The 25,022-nt window shown below is 39.0% G+C and overlaps 1 protein-coding gene across 5 annotated transcripts in view; it reads right to left on the reverse strand.

Annotated features, from left to right (window-relative positions):
- Positions 1-2,242: 2,242 nt before the first annotated feature.
- SCN3A (sodium voltage-gated channel alpha subunit 3) overlaps positions 2,243-25,022 on the reverse strand; it is a 113,104-nt gene continuing 90,324 nt past the window's right edge. For all 5 annotated transcript variants that reach the window (XM_084797562.1, XM_084797561.1, XM_084797560.1 and 2 more), the window contains 7 exons: positions 18,854-18,976; positions 14,799-15,071; positions 13,892-13,945; positions 12,622-12,759; positions 11,384-11,488; positions 8,644-8,914; positions 2,243-5,667 (listed from right to left, as the gene is read on the reverse strand). In XM_084797562.1, the coding sequence (XP_084653688.1) occupies positions 4,478-5,667; positions 8,644-8,914; positions 11,384-11,488; positions 12,622-12,759; positions 13,892-13,945; positions 14,799-15,071; positions 18,854-18,976 (2,154 nt within the window). In that variant the 3' untranslated portion in view covers positions 2,243-4,477. The remainder of the gene's footprint in view (positions 5,668-8,643; positions 8,915-11,383; positions 11,489-12,621; positions 12,760-13,891; positions 13,946-14,798; positions 15,072-18,853; positions 18,977-25,022) is intronic.

Below are 25,022 nucleotides of genomic sequence, written 5' to 3' on the forward strand. Positions count from 1 at the left end.
TCTTGGAATGGCATGTTAAAATGTTTTTTATGAGAACCAAGTTTATTCCTCCTGGACAATTTTCCAAATGACTAGTGATTTACTGGTTCTAATGCATTACATTGTATACCAGATGCCGTCTGTTAGAATTCTGTAACATAGAGGAAAAGTAGTAATCCATCTTTCAACTATTTAGCGTATTCTTCTACTCTAAGAAGGCATTTTTCTTCATGTGGTTAACGTTACGTTGAAGACTGTGTTTCTATTAACTGTTTTCTGAGTAATTTTTAAAGGCAGACTGACAATATACTTTTTTTTCTAGGTAAATGTTATATCTTTAAAGAACACAATTTACCTTAACTATGCAATTTAATGTTGAACATATAATTGAAGGCAGGAGTATGACAGAAAATGAGACTGAACACTGGGGTATCATCATCATCAACAACAATAACAATAATAGTGAACTAACTTGCACAGAAAGGCTGGAAGCTGGTCTCTACCTGGACTTCACGTGAGGAACAGGACAGGCTTGAGAAAGCCCTTCATGCAGACTTGGAAGAGGAAGATATGGTGTGAATGTCCAATAAAGAGATATATGTCTTGTGGGCCAATGCCTTGGCCTGTCCTCAGCTGTCCAGCCCACTTCCATTTTCAGGAGCACTTTCCATTTTAATTAACTGTCTTCATTTATAGTCACATGCTCTTAATGCAATCGTTTGTCCCAGGAAATTGGGCCTGGAGTCGGGTGCCCTCTGATCTGTGGCATTTTTCCCCCTTTCTCTACCCCACCCCCATACAGGCCCAAAGCCAAAAGCATGCTTTGTCTGACATCCTTGGCCTTTTCTGTTTCTCTGACTTCCGTGCATGGTTTCGTGTTTCCCAAACTCCATGTCCCTCCTCCCGCAGCCATTTAGAATGAAAAATTTCCCAACCCGTTGCTCTTCTCTTTAGCTCTACTAAAATTGTCCTCAATCTTCCTTTTGAGTCTGTTTTTTAATAAAAAAAAAACATTGTGAGACTAAGAAGCCAAATAGGAACTTTTACCAGTCTGGTAACAATGTATAGAAAACACCACTAGTTCAAGATCACTGTGCTGTAATAGAGAGAGAGTGTGTGAGGCAGGCTGGAATTACACGGGATTTCACATTTAATCTGATGCCTAAAATGGAACTGAAGACACATGTCAGGACTTCTGGCCCTGATCACTTTGCATTTTCATAAAATGTCAACATTGACTTCTTGAACTCTTACTCTGAGTGGACACAATGCACAGAGATGGGTTCCATGGCATTTATCCATGGTACTTACTTGAAATACCAGTAAGATGCCTTATTTCACATAGTTCAGTATCCCTGGCTACAATGTTTGAAAATCAGTATGTCCATTTCCTCACACTTTTCAAAAACAAACAAACAAACAAACAAACAAACCCACCAGCCATTTATACCAATAGCCCTTATTACTAAAATTAAGTTTTTTACATTTCATAACAACCCTTATGTAGAAGGGTATCATTTGGAAGTGTTCCCTTCTCAACTGAAGCTTTTACAAACGACTTTGGAAGACTGTAGCATTGATAAAATGCGTATTAACTGCTTGCTCCCAGAGGCTTAGCTAGTGATTACACAGCAAGATGCCTTAAAAATTGTAGGATTTTGCAAATCAGTACTTGGCTTCGCTGGTATTGGTCAAACCTGTGAATTGACTTGAGTATGAAAAGGCCAATGAATGAAACCCATTGTCACTTTATGGAATTTATTTTGGGAGAAACTGTGAAATATATATTCAGATCCAAGTCTTCTAAAAAATATTCATGACAACTTGAGTTTTCTGTTGAGATAAAGGTTTGGTTGTGAGCTGACAAACCCGAAAGGGATCCTAAAAAGCTAGCATAAATTTTATTATTGTTGTTGTTATTATTGAGATAGGGTTTCTCTGTGTAGCCATGGATGTTGTTGACTTGCTTTGTAGACCAGGCTGGCCTCAACCTCACAGAGATCCCCTCTGCCTCTGCCTCCCCAAATGCTGGGATTACAGGCGTACCAGCACTCCCAGCTCTAGCATAAATTCTTAATCCCTATGCCACTAATAGACTACAGAGTGTTTAGGAAATAAAGCATGAGTGACATGTTAATCACCAAGATGTTAGGACTTGACACCATTTACATCCAGACATGCTGAGATTATATTTTTGGTATTGCCAAACCTGAAGGCTCAACTGTATGGACTGGTCCTTTGATGAAATAACAGTTCACAAGAATGCTTTTAACTAGTCTTTATTTTGACAAACTTCTTGGTAGATAATGTAGCAGGGTGTTACAAAACTCATGTGAACTTTTATGAATACAAATGTCAAATCCAATACAGATTTTCTTTAGTTGTGTAAATTTTTACCTGCCAATAATAATAATAAAAAAACTCAGTCCAACAAATGAGATACAGTAAAAAAAAAAAATGAAATATTTATTCTTTTGGCTCAATAAGGAAGTAGCTCACCATTCTTTTAGTAGGAGCAATTCCCTGCATGCAGCCCATCAACACACTACAGTAAATAGTTTTGTAAAAGGAACGAACATTAAACTTTTGGTTTGTGCAAAAGAAAAAAAAAGTTATACCATGTTAGGTAATTGCACAACTTTGCCATTTTGTTCCTGGCTAAAAAGGACAGAGCCCATGTTATATCCATGATAGCTTTAGTGCAGCAGGATTTAAAAAAATAAGCCTAGTCTGCATATGCAAATACTACAAAAGTTGAGTTAAAAAAAACAAACTTCCATGAGTGAAGGATTATCTGCAGGCAACCAGAGTTGGTAGAAAATGGTCAGGGTTTGAGATTTTGACCAACATATCTCTTATTAGAATGGTAGAAAATATATTATAACAAAGAAATCCACAAAACCCATTGTCTAACTTTTATTTTAGTAAATTATCTGCTGAAAAGTCTTTTGGATGCAAAAGTTTTGGAATTTTGATTAAAAATAAAAAGCAAAAGGATAAGGTAAAATAAATTGCCATGTCATCAACTTGAAAATAATTTTCTTATGTACAAATGCTGACAAAGAAAACGGATTATATTTTACATTATTTATATTTAAACAAATTTTGCACACTTTTTTTTTTTAGCAAACTATGAAGTATAGGTTTTGGTAATAGGCCCTATACAGTGTGTCGTCTTTAAATTAATAAAGATACACCGTTGAATTAATGATGCAAAAATAAACGTGTTTTGAAATAATATCAGTGAGATTTTCTTGACATGTAGACAGAGAGCAGTTTGAATTCGTTCTACCACCAACATGTGACTCTTCTTACCAAAACTTGTGATAAATGGGTTGATTAAAATAGAGCAGCTTAGGCAATATTAACATGCATTAGTGATAGCCTTCCAACTATTTCTGTGTAATGGATGGTACAGGATACCTCCCTGTTGGAAGCTTGCAAAAGACACATACACTGTGGTACATATATGATTGAATAGAAGTGTGTATTAGGCTATATATATGTTTATATATATATTTGCCCAAACATGCACCACAGAATAAAATAACTATTTACATAACAGCGGGTATTTAATTGACATAACTGTCACTTTTGCTGAGAGCAGAAGATGGCAAAAAAATACTGCTACAGAAACTGGAACAACTATTCTAAAGTGATAGTTTGGATAGACACTCTTTTTTTTTCAAGAACAGAAATATTAGATAACTCTTTTAGGGGGAGAGTATTTAACCAAAATTAAATATAGAACTCTGAAACTTAGAATAAAATTTGTACTTGTTGAAACAAAATATTTTGCATAAAAATAATCTTTTAAATATTAGAGGAGACTTTACAGGCACATAACTGCTCAGATATAAACAAACAAACCAGACTAAAATACTTGAAAGCTAACACCATCCAGAAAAACGGAAGTATTTGAAAAACTGTTAACATTAGAATTTATTTATTTGTTTTTAGTTTTGAGCAATAATTTCATCTCTCAGGCAAAATATTTTTTATGATTACTGGAGAAACTTGTAGACTTAGCAACACAGGATTCTCATATATATATATTTTTTCCATTAACGTAAACTTCAATTACAAAAATAGTGATGAAGTATTATGAAGAGACTATGACTTGGAGACCAGGATGATCCACTGGGACAGATTTTGTAAAAATATGGCAAATGTGGATGTTAAAAATAGAGTGGACGGGAGTGCTGTACCAATGGTGTTTGGTGGTGTTATGATGCTCACTTTCACAATGGAGTTCTCCTCAGCAGTGTCAGCTGGTAGTGGAAGCAGCAACCTCTTGTCAATGTTGATACCCTGTCTCACAGAGTGGCAGTGACAGAGAGGCCACTGTCTGGTATAGGCACTGACCTTGAATATTTGTTGAAACAGTCAGTTTGGCATGGACCTCTCCTTGGAGTCCAGTTGACACGTACATTTTACCTTCAGAGGTTGTAAACAATTGGTTACAAAGACATTTCTTTGTTTCTTTTTCTTTTCTTTTCTACTTTTGATTTTCTCTGACCTCTTTGCTTTCTTTTTCTGGTTTGTCCTTCTCAAACTTTTCCTTATCTGGTTTTGTCACACTATCGTAAGAAGGAGGAGAGGTGGTAGAGGAACTTCCATCTGTCTTTTCTGGGGTGGAATTCCCATTTAATTTGTCAATAACCATGTCTCCTTTTATAGGCAAGTCAATCCTCCCCTTGATTGTCTCTTTGTCATATTTATTCGATATGTTTTTTAACCTTTGCTTTAAAAGATAACATCTATAATTACGCTGAATGATCGCAGCAGACACCTCCTCTTGTTTGCGTTTCAGAGTGGTGGTAATGGGCTCGTAAGAGACCTTGGAGGGGTTGGAAGCCATGAACCGATCTTCCATCTGGATTCGAAGGGCGTCCATCTCTCCACTCTCACCCAAGACCCGCTTTGTAAAAGCGAATAGGATGTCCAGGCAGTGGATGCGGTCTCCACTCACCATGGGCAGGTCCATGGCGATGAGCTGGACTTTGTTTGGCTTTGCGATGAGGAGGGGCGGATCCAGGGCAGCTGCGAAGTCAGAGAGCTTGCAGAACTCTATGAACTGAGTGGCGTCAGGGTCGAACTTCTCCCAGACCTCGTAGAACATCTCAAAGTCGTCCTCACTCAGGGGCTCTGCACTTTCTTCAGTGGCAACGCTGAAGTTCTCCAGGATGACCGCGATGTACATGTTCACCACAACCAGGAAGGAGATGATGATGTAGCTGACAAAAAAGAAAATCCCCACGGATGGGTTCCCACAGTCTCCCTTCACTGAGCTTCCAGGGTGGATTGCATCGGGGTCACAGTCAGGAGGTGCACTGTTGAGGATGGGGGCCAGCAGTCCATCCCAGCCCGCGGAGGTGGTGATTTGAAATAGACAGATCATACTATTCCCGAAGGTCTCAAAGTTGAACATGTCATCAATTCCAGCTTCCTTTTTAACGTAGGCAAAGTTAGACATCCCAAAGATGGCGTAGATGAACATGACCAGGAAAAGCAGGAGGCCGATGTTGAACAGTGCAGGAAGGGACATCATCAGAGCAAAGAGCAGCGTGCGGATGCCCTTGGCGCCTTTGATCAGGCGTAGGATTCGGCCAATCCTGGCTAGGCGGATGACTCGGAACAGGGTAGGGGACACAAAATACTTCTCGATCAGCTCTGCGAGAAACATTCCTGTGGGAAGACAGAGAAGCCAGATGAACAGTGAGTATATTTAAGTTTATAGGAATGTAATATGTGTATCTCCTTAAAAAATAAACTTACAAAAGCTTACTTAAACTACGTGCTTGAATCCGCTCTAATATTTACATTTAAGTGTTTCAGTTTTACTAAATGATTACATAGCATAATTTTATAGAGGAATTAAATTATTTGCAAAATCAAAAAGATTACTATGCCAATTCAAGGTTATATGTCCAAAATATTATACTTCATTACTACCCATGAAATATGGCAATTAAAATAAGGGTTATTTCTGAAATAACTTAATTAATTGTCCCCAATGAGACTAATATTCTTTAGTTTGAAAAAAGTGGACCAAATCTGACCTAAAGTTTCTAAATTTGGAGTTTGATAATATTCTCCTTCCTTCTTGTTAAATCTGACACGTCTTGTAAGAACCATGTCAGATGTCATTGCTCTTTGTTCTGAAAGACTGTTGAATGCTTTGGGAAGTATTGGATATCCCATTGATCTTTCTTTCTTTCTTTCTTTCTTTCTTTCTTTCTTTCTTTCTTTCTTTCTTTTCGAATTATATGTAGCACTGTTTTTAATGAGAATGGTTCTCATAGGTTCATATGTTTGCATGCTTGATCCCCAACTAGTGGAACTCTTTGGGAAGGATTAGGGATTCTGGCCTTTTTGGAGTAGGTGTGGCTTTGTTGGAGTAGGTGTGGCTTTGTTGGAGTAGGTGTGGCTTTGCTTGAGTCACTGTGGCTTTGTTGGAGTAGGTGTGGCTTTGTTGGAGTAGGTGTGGCTTTCTTGGAGTAGGTGTGGCTTTGCTTGAGTCGCTGTGGCTTTGTTGGAGTAGGTGTGGCTTCTGGGAGTAGGTATGTTTTGTTAGAGTCAGTGTGCTACCGGGAATGGGCTTTGAGGTTTTTAATAAATAAATAAATTAATTATTTTTTTCTTCTCTCATACATTACAAGCCAACCCCAGTTTCCCCTCCTTCCCAGCCCCTTCTCCAAACCTTCCCTTTCTCGGATATCTACGCCTCTGTTTTCCCTTCAGAAAAGAAAAGGCCTCCAAGGGATAGCAATCAAACATGGCATAACAAGTTACAATAAGACTAGGCACATGCCCTCATATCAAGGCTGCACGAGGCAACCCAGTAGGGGGGAAGGGGTCCTCAGAGCAGGCCGAGGAGTCAGAGACATCCCCCATTCCAGCTATTAGGAGTCCCACAAGAACACTAAGCGACACAACCATAACATATATGTAGAAGACCTAGACTAGACCCGTACAGGCTCCCTGATTTTTACTCCAGTTTCTGTGAGCCCCTCTGAGCCCTGGTGAGTTGATTCTGTGGGCAGTGTTCTTGTGGTGTCCTTGACCCTTTTGGATCTTATAATCCTTTCTCCCCCTCTTCCACAGGATCCCCTGTGCTCTACCTAATGTTTGGATGTGAGTTTCTGTATCTACTCCTATCAGTTGCTGGATAAAGCCTATCTGATGAGGCCTGCAGAGATGATGCTTCAGTGGTTAAGAGCACTGCCTTCTTTTCCAGAAGACCCAGATTCAATTCCCAGAACTCACGTGGCAGCTCACAACGGTCTGTGACTCTAAGATATGACACTCTCATACAGACATACATGCAGACAAAACACCAATGCACATAAGATTAAAAAAAATAATAACAACTATTTTAAAAAATTTCTTTGATGACCATTATGCTAGGCTTTAGTCTAAATAGCAGAATATCATTAGGAAACATTTCATTGACTTTTTTTTTTTTGCCAGGCATATCTAGGGTTTTGAGGGTCTTAAAGCCACAGCAGACCCAATCTCTTTCTCTCTCTTTCTCAACCTGCTGCCTATACATCAGGATGTAAAGCACTTGCCTATTGTTTTAGTGCCATGCTTGTCTTCTTCCTGCCATGATGGTCATAGACTAACCTTCTAAAACTGTAAGCAAGCCCCTACTTAAATGCTTTCTCTTATTAGCGTAGTGTCTTCACAGCAGTAAGACAGTGACCAAGACAAGCACTAATATTGCTGTGTTATGATATGTTTTAAAAGCATGTGCCCCACCCTTTCCCCCAACCTGACCCTGTTTACCACTAGCAGAATGTAGTAGTTTGAGTGTCAGCCCCTCCCCATAGGATAAAGTATTTGGACCTTTGCTAGGCAGCTGGTGGTGGTATTTTGGAAAGGTATAGAGCATTCAGGAGGTGAATCCTTATTGGGAGGAATGGGTCATGGTGCTAGTGGGGGATGCCTTGAGGTTTTATAGCACAACCCAATGTCTGGGTTTACTTTCATTCCCAAATGCAGGTTCACCTTAACCAGCTGCACCTTGGGCTCCATGCCAGGATTTCCACATCAGAATGAAGTGTAACCTATATCCTTCCTTTGTTGAATTGCTTCTTGTTGGTTATTCTGTGTCAGCAAGGAGAAAGGAAAATAGTGCAGAGAGGATGTGCTGATGTTATTCTTGTTTTCCCCATCTATTCCTCCAATCCAATACTGGTAATTTAATTTCTGACCAGTTAATTTTGTGGATAAACTCAGGTTACAGAATTTTTTTGTGGTTTTTTTTTTACTAATTAAAAATTTTTTATTTTATTAATTTATTCATATTACCTCTCAATGGTTATCCCTTCCCTTGTATCCTCCCATTCCTCCCTCTCTCCCATTTTCCCCTTACTCCCCTCCCCTATGACTGTGACTGAGGGGGACTTCCTCCCCCTGTATATGCTCATAGGGTGTCAAGTCTCTTCTTGGTAGCCTGCTATATTTCCTCTGAGTGCCACCAGGTCTCCCCATTCAGGGGATGTGGTTTCAGAATTTTTATTCAAGTACGTTACCATTGAAATTTTCACTCTGCACACTCCATTATTACCCACGTGTATTTCTGTGTCAAACTGTGGGCAGAGTTTTGGGGAAAATGGTTTCTAGAAGTACATGTCCCTGTAATTGAACTATTCTTACCTACAATTGAGAGAATCACCACCACAAAGTCAAAGATGTTCCAACCTATGGTGAAGTAGTAGTATCTGAGAGAGATGAGCTTCAGCACAAACTCCCCGGTGAACAGGACGATGAACACAAGGTTGATTCGGGACAAAACCAGGGTCATGTATTTGCTCTGATCGTCAGTTTCCACCATCATGGTGACCATGTTCAGACAGATGAGGATCATGATGCTGATGTCAAAGACTTGTCTGGTTACAAAGTCAAAGACCATCCCTTGAAATTTGTTCTGGAAAGAAAGAGAGAGGAGATAGGGTTAGTGCACACATTGCTCAAACAGTGATCTGGTTACTCTGCAAATGAGATCTTCCCATACATGGCCCTGAGGTATGCACCCTTCATACAGTACCCTAAACAATCTGGAAGCTCCATTTCATACGTTGTTTATTTTGGTCTCATAGGAAGACAGAGAAAAATAATCCAGAAACTGGCTGAAACTATGTAGAGGCTGTTTGATTAACTATGATACTTTTTATAAAAGTGATTTCAACCAGTAGTGATGACTTAAAAAGGTAAATACAGACTTTTAGGTGAACAAACTACTTCATTTATCATGATTTTAAGAATTTTCTGTTATCCCTTCATTTTCCCCCTCTGCTAATGCTAGTTAAATTAATTCAACTCTACCATTTCTACTTCTGTATGCCTGTGAGTTTATTTGTTAATTTATTTGTTTTTCTTTTCATTTTTCCCTATTTTTGCTTCTACAAAAATGCATAAGAGAACAAGAAAGATGTCACAGTAGCTAAGAGTACTAGCTGGACTTCTAGTGGCCCCAAGTTCAATTCCTAGCATCCACATGATGGCTCACAAGTCTTGGTAACTTTACCAAGTTCCAGGGTATCTGACTTCCTTTTCTGCCTCCCATGGGTACATATGCATAAGCAGAATAACCCCTACACACATATCTTTTTCAAAATGCATGATAAATGCTTGTGCAATTAACACTCATTTCAGAAACATATGCTCTTAGAGTCCCATGTAAATACAAACATGGTTTTATTAGATAAGTAAAATTAATTTATAATAAATGCACACAGTCCCATGGCTCATGGGGAAAAAATCCAAGGTCATAAACTGAAGATGTTCCTAGCTATCAGCGAACATTGGTGAAGCAGGTGCACGCATTCCCTTCTGTGTGAGGCATCTTTCCATCCTGCCTCCTCATGTCACACTGCCTAGTTTCAGTTACTTTTAATCACACAGTAAGGTGACATCACTGAGAGGGTTCATGAAAGCTTTCAGTCATGAGCTTTGCTGATCACAGGTCTTTTGACCAGGGATACAGTTATCCTTATGGGCTTCTGTAGCCTTACTCTTCTTCCTCTCTCTGAGGGTAGATATTACGGTACAATTCTGTGAGCATGACCAGCCACCATCATGCCATCTCACATCAGGAAGTGTTTCGGACTGTGCACTTGAATTATCTTTTTTTTTTTTGAGACAGTTTTTCTTTTAAATTGGGAATACTTTTTAGTCTCAAGAGTAAGAAAACCTAGAAAGACAAACAGTTTCCTAACATGTAGAACCTAAATTTAATATATATTAAATCATAGGTAATATGAAGAGAACGCCAGGCATCTAGATAGATAGGGGAGCATGAAAAAGGAAAGAATGGAAGGGACTGGGGAGAGAGCTATGGAGCATGCGTGGTGTGAAAAAAGGGGAGGTTACTATTTACAGGGAGGAAGGCAACTGGAGTGAAAGGCGCAGGGGGAGTAAAGGAGGGCAGTGGGAGAGGGACCGTATAGCACAGTATAACAATACATAGGTATGAAAATGCTATAAAACACTGTTTATTTTGTATGCTACCTTAAAGGTAATAAAAGAAGGAAAAGCTGAAATGAGATTTATGACAGAAAGAGGAAAAAGGAGGAAACGAGAGCAAGGAGGAAGGGTGTGGTGGTGTGACGGACAATCTGGGAACCTCCAGGTACTGAAAAAGGTAAACGTCAATAACGAACACCTGCTAAGGAGCAGCGAGCAGACAGTGGCATCAGGGGAGTGATTCTTGATCTGGGGCCAGTTCTTGGGAACTCTGAGTTGGAGAATTGAGATCTCCAACTCTCAAGAACATTCCAGTATTCTAAGAACTTGACACCTGTTACTGAGTGTTGTGGCTGAGAGTCTGCTGCACAATAGGAGACCTGTGATTAGATCGGTGCTATAGATTGGTGACATCACCCAACATGTTCTGACCCAGATACTGCAATTGAAAACACTGTTTTACATTATGATAGGCAGATTTGGGCCCAGGGGTCCCGCTCAAACTATGGCTGCAGCCAAGGACAATACAGGCCGTAAACTTCAAACTCCTACCCAGATCTAGCCAATGGACAGGACATTCTCCACAGTTGAGTGGAGAGTGGGGTCTTACTTTCACATGTACTCTGGTGCCTCATATTTGACCACATCCCCTGGATGGGGAGATCTGGTGGCACTCAGAGGAAGGATAGCAGGCTACCAAGAAGAGACTTGATACCCTATGAGCATATACAGGGGGAGGAGGTCCCCCCTCAGTCACAGTCATAGGGGAGAGGAGTAAGGGGGAAATGGGAGGGAGGGAAGAATGGGAGGATACAAGGGATGGGATAACCATTGAGATGTAATAAAAATAAATTAATAAAATAAAATTTAAAAAAAGAAAACACTGTTTTAGAATCTTAGAGAATACGTGAATACAAGGTAGCGTTCTTACTGCTGGCCGAGGGATGGGCTTCTGTGGTTTTTTGGAGCCAAGTTTCTTCATTGCATTGTAATATTTTTTCTGTTCTTCTGTCATAAAGATGTCTTGACCTCCAAAGTAAACACACAGAATAGCCTGGTTACAATCCCAACCTGTGTTACAACAGTATTTTAACAAAAGTATTTCTGAGCTTTCCTTTAATCTTGTCTCAATTTTAAATGGATATTATCTTGCTAAATATAGATTTATTATTCCATGTCTCCCATTTATGTGAACTACTGAAGACATTAATATTATGCAAAGCCCATAAGTACATAAAATTCCGATTAGTACAGCATCCCAATTGGATTATATTATGTTCACAATGAATTTTAAAGTCCTCAAATATATTTTCATGGAATCACATAGGTTTCTTTATCTTTTACTGATGAAAGTTTTACTGCTGTATTTAAGTTTTGTCTTTTTTAAAACCATTTGTGTGTGTGTGTGTGTGTGTGTGTGTGTGTGTGTGTGTGTGTGCCAAACAGTGTGTTAGGCCTGAGACCTGCATAGTTATGCACTGTGATGTTAAGCTCCACAAATGGGTAGCTCATTAAAAAAGCAAGTAGAAAAAAATGTACACTAGTGTGCTAAAGGCAGGGAAGTTAAAACAAAAAGATCAAGTAAATGAGCAGGAAGAAGGAAGGAAGGTTATTGTAGACATAACACAAACTGAGAGAGCCAGGCTTAAGCTTAAGGTTTTAAAGGACAATAAAGAATTTGCTTGGTGACGCATCATCTCAGGAAGAGAAAATATCACATTTAAAGCCACGGGGGGAAACCAGTGTGTGGCTGAGTTCAGAAAAGGTCAGAAAGATTCATGTAGTTGCCCTGCGACATATGCTGTTGGCAGTGTGTGTGAGTGGAGGAATGACTATGAAATAGGGTAGCGGATAAAAATGAGGCATGAGAGAAGATGGGGCTGAGAAATTGGTGATGGTGATTCCTGAACGACCCCATCCGCCATGCTAGGAAGTGGATAATAATTGGGTGTCCTGAAGTCATGGTTATATTTCTAGGTTAGAAAGACAGCTGTACCGTGGATGAAAGGAGGGAAGCCACTGAGTAGGGGCAATATGTTTATTGGCCACATAGTAAGCCTGAAAATAATGTAAACATGACCTAAGTATGTCATGGCTCCAAGTATCTGGTTGGCTGTATGACATACTGGTACTCTACGTAGGGGAAGGGTGGGGGTGAGAAATACTCATCTTCTTCTTTTGCTGGTTGAAGTTGTCTATGATGACACCGATGAACAGATTTAGAGTGAAGAACGACCCAAAGATGATGAAGATGACAAAGTATAAATACATATACAGGTTTTCTTCATAAACCGGTTGAAGTTTGACCTAAACGACAATGAAAATATTTAACACTGTTAGCAAAATGGACCCTTGGACTAAATAATGTAGTGAGTGCTATTACTTAATCTGAATTTGTCTTATCATGTCTTCAGATATCATTTTACAAAGGTAATTATTTTCACAAACTAGCATGACATATGAAAAATTTACTTTTAAAATCCAAAGTATGGCTTTTGTTTTTTTTTTCATTGTAGTCTACCTGACAAATAAAACAGATACAAATTCAGCTAACAGTTTGGGCATATTTCTTGTTCTTCTTGTTCTTGTTCTTCCTCTTTTTCTTGTTCTTCTTCTTATTTTTCTTGTTCTTGTTCTTCCTCTTTTTCTTGTTCTTCTTCTTGTTCTTCTTGTTCTTGTTCTTCTTTTTCTTGTTCTTCTTCTTATTTTTCTTGTTCTTCTTCTTCTTGTTCTTCTTGTTCTTGTTCTTGTTCTTGTTCTTCTTGTTCTTCTTCTTGTTCTTCTTCTTGTTCTTCTTCTTGTTCTTCTTCTTGTTCTTGTTGTTGTTGTTGTTGTTGTTGTTGTTCTTCTTCTTCTTCTTCTTCTTCTTCTTCTTCTTCTTCTTCTTCTTCTTCTTCTTCTTCTTCTTCTTCTTCTTCTTTCCCCAACATTTTTACAATGTCTTCAGTTTGCATTTGGAAAAGCTTTAATACAAAAAAAAAAAGCTATGACAGAAAATACAGATAAGAAGACATGGTGTAACCAGTTCTTTGTATTTCTGTTTTTGAGTCTGAGTTTTCTTGAAGTTTGCTGGTTTGCCTGGGCTCTAATGTTCTTGGAACCTGCTTCACAGATTCCATGTTCTCTAACAAAACAGAAAAACAAGTGACTCCTCCCCTAAGCTACCTTACTACTCTGAGCAGTTCTATTTGCAGGGACAATCTGATGTGTCATCATCCATGTAATTTGAGAACGTTTCAGAGTAGACATGTTATCTATTACACAACATACCTACAGCAACCAAACTACTATCCACACATAAGCACGTTGCCAATAATGTCTACTGTATCAGTAAGTACTTTAATTTTATGCAATATAGATTCTGGGTCTTCCAGTTCAAGTCACTAATATTTACCATGAAAACTCTAGTAACTGCAAAAAATATCTGAAAGCTACTCACATCCCGTGAATCAACAGCTGCATACATGATATCCATCCAGCCTTTGAATGTGGCCTGTGCACAATAGACATTAGAATTATATACGAATATCTCACCCAAACTTGTGAAATTTACGAGATATAGACACACAGCATTGTTGCAACTATCTTTTCATATAATACCATGACATTTTCTACACAGGTGTTAAAATGATTCAAATGAGGTGTTATCAAGTACCTTCCTACTATTGAATATCAAATTTTGTATTTAGAATTTAGGATTTCTTTTCTTCACTTGGGAGCTATTCTATGCTATATTTTTTTCTGTAAAAAAACATAATGGAGACTTGATTAATGGAAATCCCATCTTAATCTTATCTTAAAATCTTCCAACAAGAAGATAAAATCTGTGGTAGAAACCAATGGTTGTATTAAAAAAAAACTCACTTTCACTAATAACTATGAACAAATATGCCATCGTGAAGTTTAAAAATCTGAAGCATTACATATTTTTAAAGTATTTCTTGATATTTATATTTCTGCATGTAACTTTAAGCATATTATTTTAGATACTACTATGGAAAATGTCTGGCTCAAATTTCATACATTTAATCAACACATATGGTATATAACTGATATTTTAAAATAGACAATTTTTACAGAAAATTAAAAATTGAAATAATAGTCAGTAGTATAGCAATAAAACTACAGGAAGAAGAAATAAGAAATCCTGTGAAACATTAAAAACTACACTCCTGGGAAAAAATAAAATAATTGCAAATGTATCCCTCACAGTCAAGTAACTGATTTTTTGAGTTGTCATCAACTTCCTTTCTACATTTAAATAAGAATTATTCAGAGTGCAACACAGCTGGAGTCTTAGGTGGCACATTTTGAAATATTCTCAGGTTCATATAGTAGCCACTCACCACTTGCAGCAATGCAAGGTAACCGGCCCCGACATTGTCAAAGTTGACTTTCACATTCTTCCACCGGGCTTGCTTGCCAAGAGCCTGGCAGTCACTGAAATTGTTGACTTCACTCACGTCAAACATGTTGCCTGTGGTCATGTTAACACAGTGATAGAACTTTCCGGCAAACAGATTCACACCCATGATACTAAAGATCAACCAGAAGATGAGACACACCAGCAGCACATTCATGATGGAGGGGATTGCTCCCACAAGAGCATTCACAACCACCTGCGGGAGGACAGGAGAGCCATGGCTTATTAAAGAGGAAGCCATGGTAGGTGTATACGCATTTAGCACTAAGACACATTTGGACTGGGCTCAATGGGTATCTGGGTAGATTTCCAGCTCTAGAATGTTTCTTCTAGTGTTTTCTATTAAATATTGACAAAGGGAGATGAACAACAATACAGGTAAAGAGCTAAGCTAAAAGGAAACCAAACTACAATAAATTTGAAAAGAAATGAAAAAATCTCGATATAGCAAGATGGAATCAGAAAATGTATTCTGGGGGAAAATGGCAAGGGAGATCACATGTATGAAGTGCCAACAGAAGGAATCATTTCTTTAACGCACATTAATTTTTGCAAGCATGACTGAATGACTGATGATCTGAAAGAGAAAGTAGGCAAACCCTTTCACAAATAAAATATGAAAAATGCATTAAATCTGTATCCTCAGGTCAGGTTTATTTATAAGAGTATAAAGGTGGGAATAAGGGCTTAGAAGTCTTTTATTTTATATTGGAGAAATCTCAGTCTTTTAAACATAGACAGAATGGCTGTCAGATCTATCTTTAGATGTAGAAAATATATCCCATTATCATTATGTGCCAATCTCCTGCATCGTCTCCTCGAGCCTTGGCTATTCATTTCTGGTAGGCTGACCTGCTTAGTGAAGAAAAAGCCTGATCACCTTTTGTTTCTCTGAGTCCAGGGAAGATTAAAATGTGTTTTAAGATCTCAAAGATAGCAAAAGTAGCTTTTCTAATTTCACTCATTCTAATTCATAGTAGACTACACGGTGAAGTATTCATACTCAATGAAACTATTGTTTTATTTTAAAATATGACAAACATCATTTTAGAAATAGACAAGAAAACTTATAAACCAGCATCAACCTTTAAAATCCAAATTTTTTTTTTTTTTTTTTTTTTTTTTGTTTTTTTGTTTTTCGAGACAAGGTTTCTCTGTGATAGCTTTGGCTGTCCTAGACTCACTTTGTAGACCAGGCTGGCCTTGAACTCACAGTGATCCACCTGCCTCTGCCTCCCAAGTGCTGGGATTAAAGGCGTGTGCCACCACGCCCCGCTTGTTTTCTTTTATTAACTGAATTTCATTCCCTTTAGAAATTAAGTCATGTATGTTACACTGGTTAGTTTTCTTTTCAGATTAAAATTATGTACAGTGACCTCTTCCATACATCCACAGATTTTCTTATTTCAAATAGATGTTCCTACATTTAGTTAAAATCTTAGGTATTCCATATGAATTAAAATACTAATCTAGAATATTTTTCAGATTAGAGGAAAGTTGTAAGTTTTCAGACTTGTTCAATTACTATTTCATATCTGATAAAAACTATGAATATGGTTGTTGGCCAAAGAGGTCCAAGAGAACCCTCAAACAACTTCGGCTGTTACTAAGACTATAGATTCCTCTCCATATATTGATGGCAAGGCCCAATTGCTGAAGACAATATCTCCACAACTCAGAGAAGTCAAAGTGGTACCTACAAAGATCTTGTACACCTATGTGCTCCAAGTATCTTTGGTACAGGAAGGGACCTTTCATGATACCAAAAAGAAATGTAAACCAACTCAACTGCAAAATTTTGATCTACAGTATTGTCCTACCTGCAAGATAGGCTCAAACTCTGTGAGACGAACCAACCTAAATCTGATTCGCTATGAGGTCCACTCCGTGAGATGGAACCCATGTCCAGTACTACTTGGGTGACAAAGAGCCAGGGACCTAGGGGGAAACCTAATAATACTGTTCCAAACAGGTAAATAAACAAAAAAAAATGTAACAATAAAATAACATTCTGCTATTCTCATAGATCAGTGCCTTGCTCAGCCATCGTGAGAGATGCTTCTCCCTGCACCTGGCGGTAACAAACACAGAGACCACAGCCAGAGATTGTCCAGAGAGTAATAGACCACGGGGCACACCCTCAGCCCTAAGTGGGATGCCTCCATCAAATCCCTCCCCTCAGGGTTCAGGGAACCCTGCAAAAGAGGAGGCAGAAGGAGTGTAACAGTTAGAGAGGGTGAGGGACACCATGTAAGCAAGGCCTTCTAAATCAGCAGGGTCAATGCACGGATGAACTCACAGAGACTGAGGCAGCATGCACTAGGCCAGCATGGGTCTGTACCAGACGTGGTCCCAGAGCTGAAAGAAGTGGATGCATTCCCTCAATGCTAACCCAAATGCCATCTCCAATTAATAACTACTTGAAAATTAAAATTTATTTTTTTCCAAGGGAATCTCACTGAGGAAACAGACTACCATAAGGGTAGGCCGCATGCCCAGCAGTAGATCCCAACACCAGTGGCATCTTTAGAGGTTCCTTGTCTCACAATGTCAGGTTAGGACTTTATTTTCTTTAAATTTTATCTTATTTTTTATTTTAATACATATTAATATGTAATACTTATTAATATTATACATTCTTTCTTTTTTTTACCCTGTGGGTCATGCATGTCTATATTATGGCTTCCTGTCTAGTACTTTTATGGATTCCTGAGCGTATCAATAAGTATCTGCATCTATATCTATTTCTTGAGCTCTTTTCCTCTTTGTCTGTTTTATCCCATTCTGATGTTTCAGGTTTTTGTTTTTAAATCATATTTTATTATTGTCCCTTAGGAGCCTGTTTGTTTTCTAGTGAGAGACAGAAAGGGAGTGGATCCAGATGGGAAGGGAGTTGGGGAGGAACTAGGATAAAAGGGAGGGAAACTGTAATTAGAATACATAGCATATGAGAAAAAAAAATCTATCTTCAATGAAAAATAAAAACCAAACCATGAGCGTGAAGTCATGAAGCATGATGAAGGCTTAGAGGATGTCGGCAACGAAAGAAGACTGTTATTTGGAGTAGGTTTTTATGAATTTGTTAACATAAGCAATGAAGTAGGATTTGATGGGCAAGGCAAGCCAAGCGTGTTGCTGCTCACAGCGCTGCTCGGAGCTCGGCAAGAGCAACTCGAGGGTGGTTTTGCTTTCCACGATGAGTAAATTCTGCAGTCAAGGCTGAAGGGGTTTATTGCCCCAAACAAACCACCTCCTAATATAAAAACCCCATGGCCTGAAGACATTCAATATCCGTGTGCATTTGCAAAGCAGATTAAACAAAGCTGGCCTTTGTGCAAAGCGGTTCTGAAGGCGTGGCAGCCATGCGTTTTATGTTGTGAGACAAGATACACTTGCTGAGGAAGAGAGCAGGGGAGGACAAGGCTGGGGCTGTGGAAAAAGTGAACCTCACACAGAAATGTGTTCTTAAAAGATCCTTGAAGCAAAGCCAGGCTTGTTACAAACATGTAGCTAATTAACCTAGCAACGCACTTTGTATGTGAGGGGTGTGCTGGCTTTGTAGAATCCTATGATTTATCTTAATTCAAGAGATAAAGCATTCTCAAATCACTTCGCCTTTAAAAAAAATTGATACCTTTTGAGGACCTCAAACTTGTCTACTGAAAGCCTTCATAGGATGATCGTTGTCAACAGTCCTTCCAAATTGCCTGAGCAATGAAAACAATAGGACATGGAGTGTGTGGTGTGTGTGTGTGTGTGTGTGTGTGTGTGTGTGTGTGTGTGTGTGTATGTGTTTAGCTCTGTTTCAATTCCTGAGTGTGTGTTTATATAAAATGTAGTTTCCAGAAGAAAGGCTTGCTGCTCTCTTTGGCTTTAGCCCTGAATTTTCTAATTCCATGGAGAGACTACCATGTCCCCCGTCACTGGCAGCATGTAAGGCTGACTTGAGGTTTTGAGAGCACCCTTGAATCATCTTACCCTCATGCCTTCGAAACGGGATAAGGCTCGGAGAGGCCTCAGAGCTCTCAGTGTCCGTAGGGATTTGATGGCGCCAAGTTCTGAGTAACCAAGAGCATTGGCTACCAGGCTGACCAGAGAGACCTGTAGATGGAAAATAAACTGTTACTCTCCCACAAAATAAGCTGTTAGGTAAAGGCACAGCATGCGCTTGTCCATGCTTTGGTGAGAGCCAATTAAAGGATTACTATAACCCTTCCATCTTTATCTTCCACACACTTGTACCATCTGATGCTGCCTGCCTCATCCTGAGCTGTCCTCTCTACCTGTAAGATGTGATCGTTTTTCATACATATTAACACTTAAGTCATGCCACAGGGGTCTTTGCAAAGTATGTATATTTTTACCACCAATAACTCAGGGCTTAGGTCAAAAGCCCAATCCCTCATATACCTTTGCTTAACACTGCCAAATAAAACTTAGACTGTGCTCCTGAATTTTACGATATTAAGGTTGCGAATCCTAGAGGTATTTGCCAGGTGCTAGGGCTGGTCATGTAGCTAGGTGTTTAATCTCTCCTTTGATATCATCGAAGCATTTTATTACGTTGGGTGAAACTCTTAACGTACCTACCATGGTGTGGTTAGAGATACACTAGTGGAGCTGTTGTCTCCTCATTGGCTACTTAAGCATATCACTTAAAACTTCAAAACAACAATGCACTGAATTAACAAGGAGGCATTTATCTGAAAACTTTTTTCCTGAAGTGGATTTTTGACAAGGATAGAATACTTCTTATTCACAGTGATCATATATCTTTCTGACACTTGTTTTCATGTTGAATTTTAGTTAAACAGATGCAACATTAAATAACCAACATCCTTTTGGGGAGTAGAGGAAGTCACAAGTCTCCAGGAGTCAGCACTACTGTTGCTACCTGTGTACTGATAAGATAGTAAAGCATCACTCTGTGCACACACGTCCTGGAAAAAAAGTAAAATAAAAAAAGGAAGAAAGGACTGAAAAAGAAGTGAAGGGAGAGATAAAAAGAGGGGAAAGATGGTCTGGACAGATGACTTAGTCCTTAAGAGCACTGGCTGCTCTTCCAGAGGACACAGGTTCAATTTCCAATATCTGCATGGAAGGTCACAACCACCTGTAATTTCAGATCCAGAGGACTCAATGCTCTCTCTTAGCCTCCTGAGCGCACCAGGCATGCATGTGTACACACACACACACACACACACACACACACACACACACACACACACACGTAGTTAGAACACCCATACATGTAAAATTTAAAGTAAAAAAAAAATAATTTGAAGGAAATAGAAAGAAAATCAGACTGCACAGCCGGGGAGGAGTGAAGTTGGAGGAGACCAGAACCCAAATAATCTGACTTCAAATCATATTTTAACCTTTACATCCACTTAAAAACTGTGTTCCTCATCAAAATCATAAAACACATACGGTTACCTCAGCGACCATTTTCCCGATCCTGGTATGGGTAACACACAAAAGTTCTTTCTTTTGAGAAACATTAATTCATTATATTAATTCAATGGTTTGAGGGCATGAGAGCTTATTTTTCTTGTGTGTAAAAACAAACAATTGGGAGACTAAATGCAATCTCCCTGTGATGCTCCAAGGCAAGATGGAGCCAATGATCTGCTTAAGAACACACGGCACCAAGGGTGACATAGAGATTTTAAAAGCAAATGCAGCCACTGACCCATCCTTGATTGACTATGCATTAACTCACACATAAATTCTAACAGAATAATAAATTATGAGAATGGTACATTTGATCAGTGATAAGATGATTTATGAAATTCTTTGTTACTTGGGCCTGTTGTTACAGGGGATCATGGAAATTGGAAAGGCTATTAGTGAGCACATGGGTTTCTATGTTCTATATTTATCTCAGGAGACATTAACAACTTTTAACATTTTTTTCTGGAGTACTATCTGAACACTTGTTTGTTTCTCTGTATAGAGCTGGCTATCCTGAAACTTGCTTTGTAGACCAGGCTGGCCTCGAACTCAGAGGGATACTTTTGCCTCTGCCTTCTGAGTGCTGGGGATTACAGGCATGTGCCACCACACCTGGCAATGATTATCTTTTTTAACTTTCTGGAAAAGAAAGTTAGTGATAAGAAGTTAATGGGAGAAGTAGTTTGGAAATATAGTTGGTAAACATAAAAAAGCACAGGGAAATCAAGAGAAAAACCACTATAATCATTAGGCGATTAATTAGCTTGCTATAAAGTTTATATAGGAACTTTATGCATATTTGGTTGTATATGGGGTGGGAGCTTGTTTGGAATTTTTTAACTGGGAAGCCCAGTTCCAGGTATACCTTTGACTGAAGACCAATCTCTTCCTTTTGGGGAAGGTCATTCTCTACCACCATTTCCTCACTTTGGGAGGAAGGGGGTACTTAAATAGCCAGCCAGATTAGCAACGTCAGTGATCAGTGGGGTGACAGTCATTACAGACAGAGTGTCTTCACACCCTACAAAGTGTGAGACTTTGACAAGTGTGAGACTTTGACCTACAAAAATTAGAAAGGCAATTTTAAAAATGAATAATAAGGATTTAAAAAAATGTTTTAAGGTATCTTATGACAGTTAAATGGTCAACTTGGTACAATGTAAATTCACATGGGGAGGGGGGAGAGAGACTCCATGAGGAGCTGTTTGCACTAGGTTGGCCTATGCGCATGCTCTGAGAGAATTTTTTTTTTCTAGTTGGATTCATTGAGGTGGCAAGATGCACCTTAGAATGTAGGCTGCGCTAAATCATGAGCTGGACCCTGGACTGAATGAGAAGGTGTGAAGGTGTTGTTATGTCACAAAGCAAGTCCCCCTAAGTGGCAGTGCTGCTGACAATGCCCAGGCCCAAACCAGGCTGGAATCTTACTGGGTAAGCAGAAAGACGGTTATCAGGTGAACAGAAATCTAAACTTAGCAACCTTGTAACGGGGGGGGGGGGGGGGGGTGAAAGACAGAGAGTAGCAATCTTCCACCACATATGCATCAGGTCCTGCCTCCAGTTCCTGCCTTAAGTTCCGGCCTTGGCTTCCCTCGTGACCCAAACAATAATAACATATGCAGATTCTTTCTAAACTTGCATTTTATCCTATCTTTTGAGTAAATACTTACTTATGCCCCTCCACTTAGATGAAATTCATATAAGAAAAGGAAGGCAAAGGAACACAGAGAGAACAGAGAGAACGGAAGAAGAGATATCATGAGCGGATTAATTTTAATAATACTAGATCATAGGAAGTCCAGAAATGATGGCTTTTTTAAAAGGAAAAGTAGCACAGATTTCACGCATCTACAGGAGTGAGAAAGCAGTTTAATGAACACTCAGAAGGCTCTGGACCTGGAGCCACTGGGTTCCTTGAAAACAGGATGGAGCTACACGGAAAAATGGTTGCAAATCTGTATACACGAAGGCTGGACATTACTGCTTGCTTTTATCTACTCTGTCCAGCCCTGGAAGAGTAAAATGGAATGCACCTTAATGACCAAGAGTGAAACCTGCGCTTGCTCAGGAGGGCAGAGTGTAGATCCACAGTCCACACAACTCGAGTTGCCCTGACACACAGCCAAAGCCTCTTCACTGCCTCGTGCAATTGAGGCTTTCCAATGAAGAGTACAAACCTGTTGGAGTGGCATGCGGGTTAGATCCATATTTCTCAGGGAAATAGAACCTGGAACTTCGGTTTGTGGGATCCGTAGGATGAGGACAAGTTAGATTATGTTTAGGGGCAAGGGCTTCAAAATTAATATTTCTAATTTTTGTGCTTGGCCACAAACAGGAAATGACTCTGGTTCTGCTCTAGCCACAGGCAATGAATGCCAGAGGGAGCTGTGATTTCTTATTTCTCCAGACCTAAATGACCACCCTGTTTGCAGGATGCCTGCGAAGTGGTGAATAAAATTCCAGTCCAGGCAGATATTCCTTTTGGTGAACACTCTGGAATCGGATCTCTGAATTTTCATGGTACAAATGTGTGTGTGTGTGTGTACACACATATACATATATACACACATATATATATGTATATATTATGCACATAAGCTTACATATATTTATAATTTATTATATACACCAAATTATAATTGTACAGTTAATAATATACACAAAAGTGTTTTATATATATAATATGTAATTATTTATATATAAGATATATATAGATATATATCCACACACATATATTATATATCTAAATATATACATATTTATGATTTATGAATATATGATATATATTTAGGCCATCTGTTAACTTATTTTAGGACCTATGTTACTTTTTGTAATGTTAAAATGATTAATTTTAATTCTTGTTTTGTGTCTCTCTTCCCCATCTCAGCATTTAAGTGAGTTAGCTGAAAATAAAAGCTTTCTTTCCTCATGAAACTTCTCCATGCTACTCTGAGTGAAATGGAAAACTGCCCAACTTTCATGTTTAGGTCAGAAAGTGACAAATGCAGAAAGATATATATCCAGTCTGTGAACCTTGATACCCAGGAATATACCCTGGGGTAGTTGGGGTCTCCACTCTTGAAGAAGAGCATGATACAGTAATCTTGGAAGCCACTGAGGGTGGACAGCAGGGCTCTGTTGAGCCCATTAAAGGAAAGCTATTTGCTCCTAGTCCAAGGAATGTACTATTCCTTTGGCCCTGGGTGGAGACCTAACAAGATCTGCTCCAAGACTAGAACATTACATACTACTGTCTCCTCCCTTAAGAATTAATCCAGCTGGGCCTGTCAATCACCCAGCTAGGAGAGCACTTCTCATGAAGACTGCTTCACCTAAAGCCATGTCAAGGAGATAAAAAGAATAATTATTTCAGTAAGGAGATAATGTACTTATCTCCCCCAGAAACCTGTGCCCCACTCAGCCACTTGAAGAACTTCCATCAGGCTATTAGGTGGCTCCTCTGTCATGTGGCTTGTCTGCTTTTCTGAAACTCAGCTAAGAACAGGGTGGGGGTGGGGGGTAACCTCCTCTTCTTTTCTTCCTTTTCCTTTTTAAAGAAGCTGCTCAAAGGCTGGGCTTGCTCTCGCTGGCATTCTGGGCAATCTCATTCTTTTTCAAAAGCCTTCCCCACACCCCTCCATCACGTAACTTCTGTCAAATGGCGCACCTTTCTTTCTCTCTTCCTCTTCTGCCTTATTGTATTTCTCTGATACAGTAATAAATTTGTCCTTGAGTATTATTTTGAATTTGTTTTTATTTAATTTTTAATTTTAATTTTTTTATTATTAATGAGACTAAGAAAGGATCCCCAATCTGTCCTGTGACAATAGAGAGAGAGAATAAAAAAGAAGCCAAAAGCTGATGGAATTGCAGGATCTCATAATAGAATTAAAGCAATAGCACACAAGGCCACGCACTGTCTTTTGCTTTACTATAATAACATTTCCACATCATTAGCCTTGCAATACTATTTAGTCTCTTAATTCGTATTATGTCATCCAAAAAAAATAATAAGGGCAGAAAATTAGGATACTGTATGGTGCGTTTTGTCTGTCCTTTGTCCCTGGTAGCCATGGCAATAGTTGTCAGGTCTATGGTGATAGTAACGACACTCCCTAGTAAAAGGAGAAAGACATGATCAGAAGCCTCTGACCTGAGATTTCATCCATTGTTTTTCTGCCCCTTCCCTCAGCTGTATGGGACTTGGGGTTATGTAAAAAGCAAAAGATTGTTTTTAAGCAGACTGTGCTCCAAAGTTGCCATGATGTTGCCATCCACGATGGGGTGAGACTTCACTGTGGTGTCTATGCGCTCCTGCTTAAAACTCCTCACTTGTGCTCTGTAAGAAATCCTGGTAAATTCACTGCTATGAAGTAGGATCTTGATGAAATCATAATTTGTTCTGTTTTCAGTGCTCCAGAAGGTGAAAGGATGTTTGCCTGTGTGCGGCCCTGCGTCCCCGCCATGAAAAACAAATTTTTAAGGCAGCAAAGGAAAAATACCAGCACATTTTTAGAATCCCATGTCTTCTCCTTGCCTTAACTGATACTTTTCTTCCACTAAAGTTTTCCAAAAGCATCTATCCAAATCTTTGTGACTCATCTCTCCCTCCTTGTGGACAAATGGATTGAACTAGAAATGATCATAATGAGTGAGTTAACCCAGAAGCAGAAAGACTCAAATGGTGTATACT

Source organism: Acomys minous, assembly GCF_964271855.1.
Source record: "Acomys minous genome assembly, chromosome: 10".
NCBI classification, from domain to species: Eukaryota; Metazoa; Chordata; class Mammalia; order Rodentia; family Muridae; genus Acomys; species Acomys minous.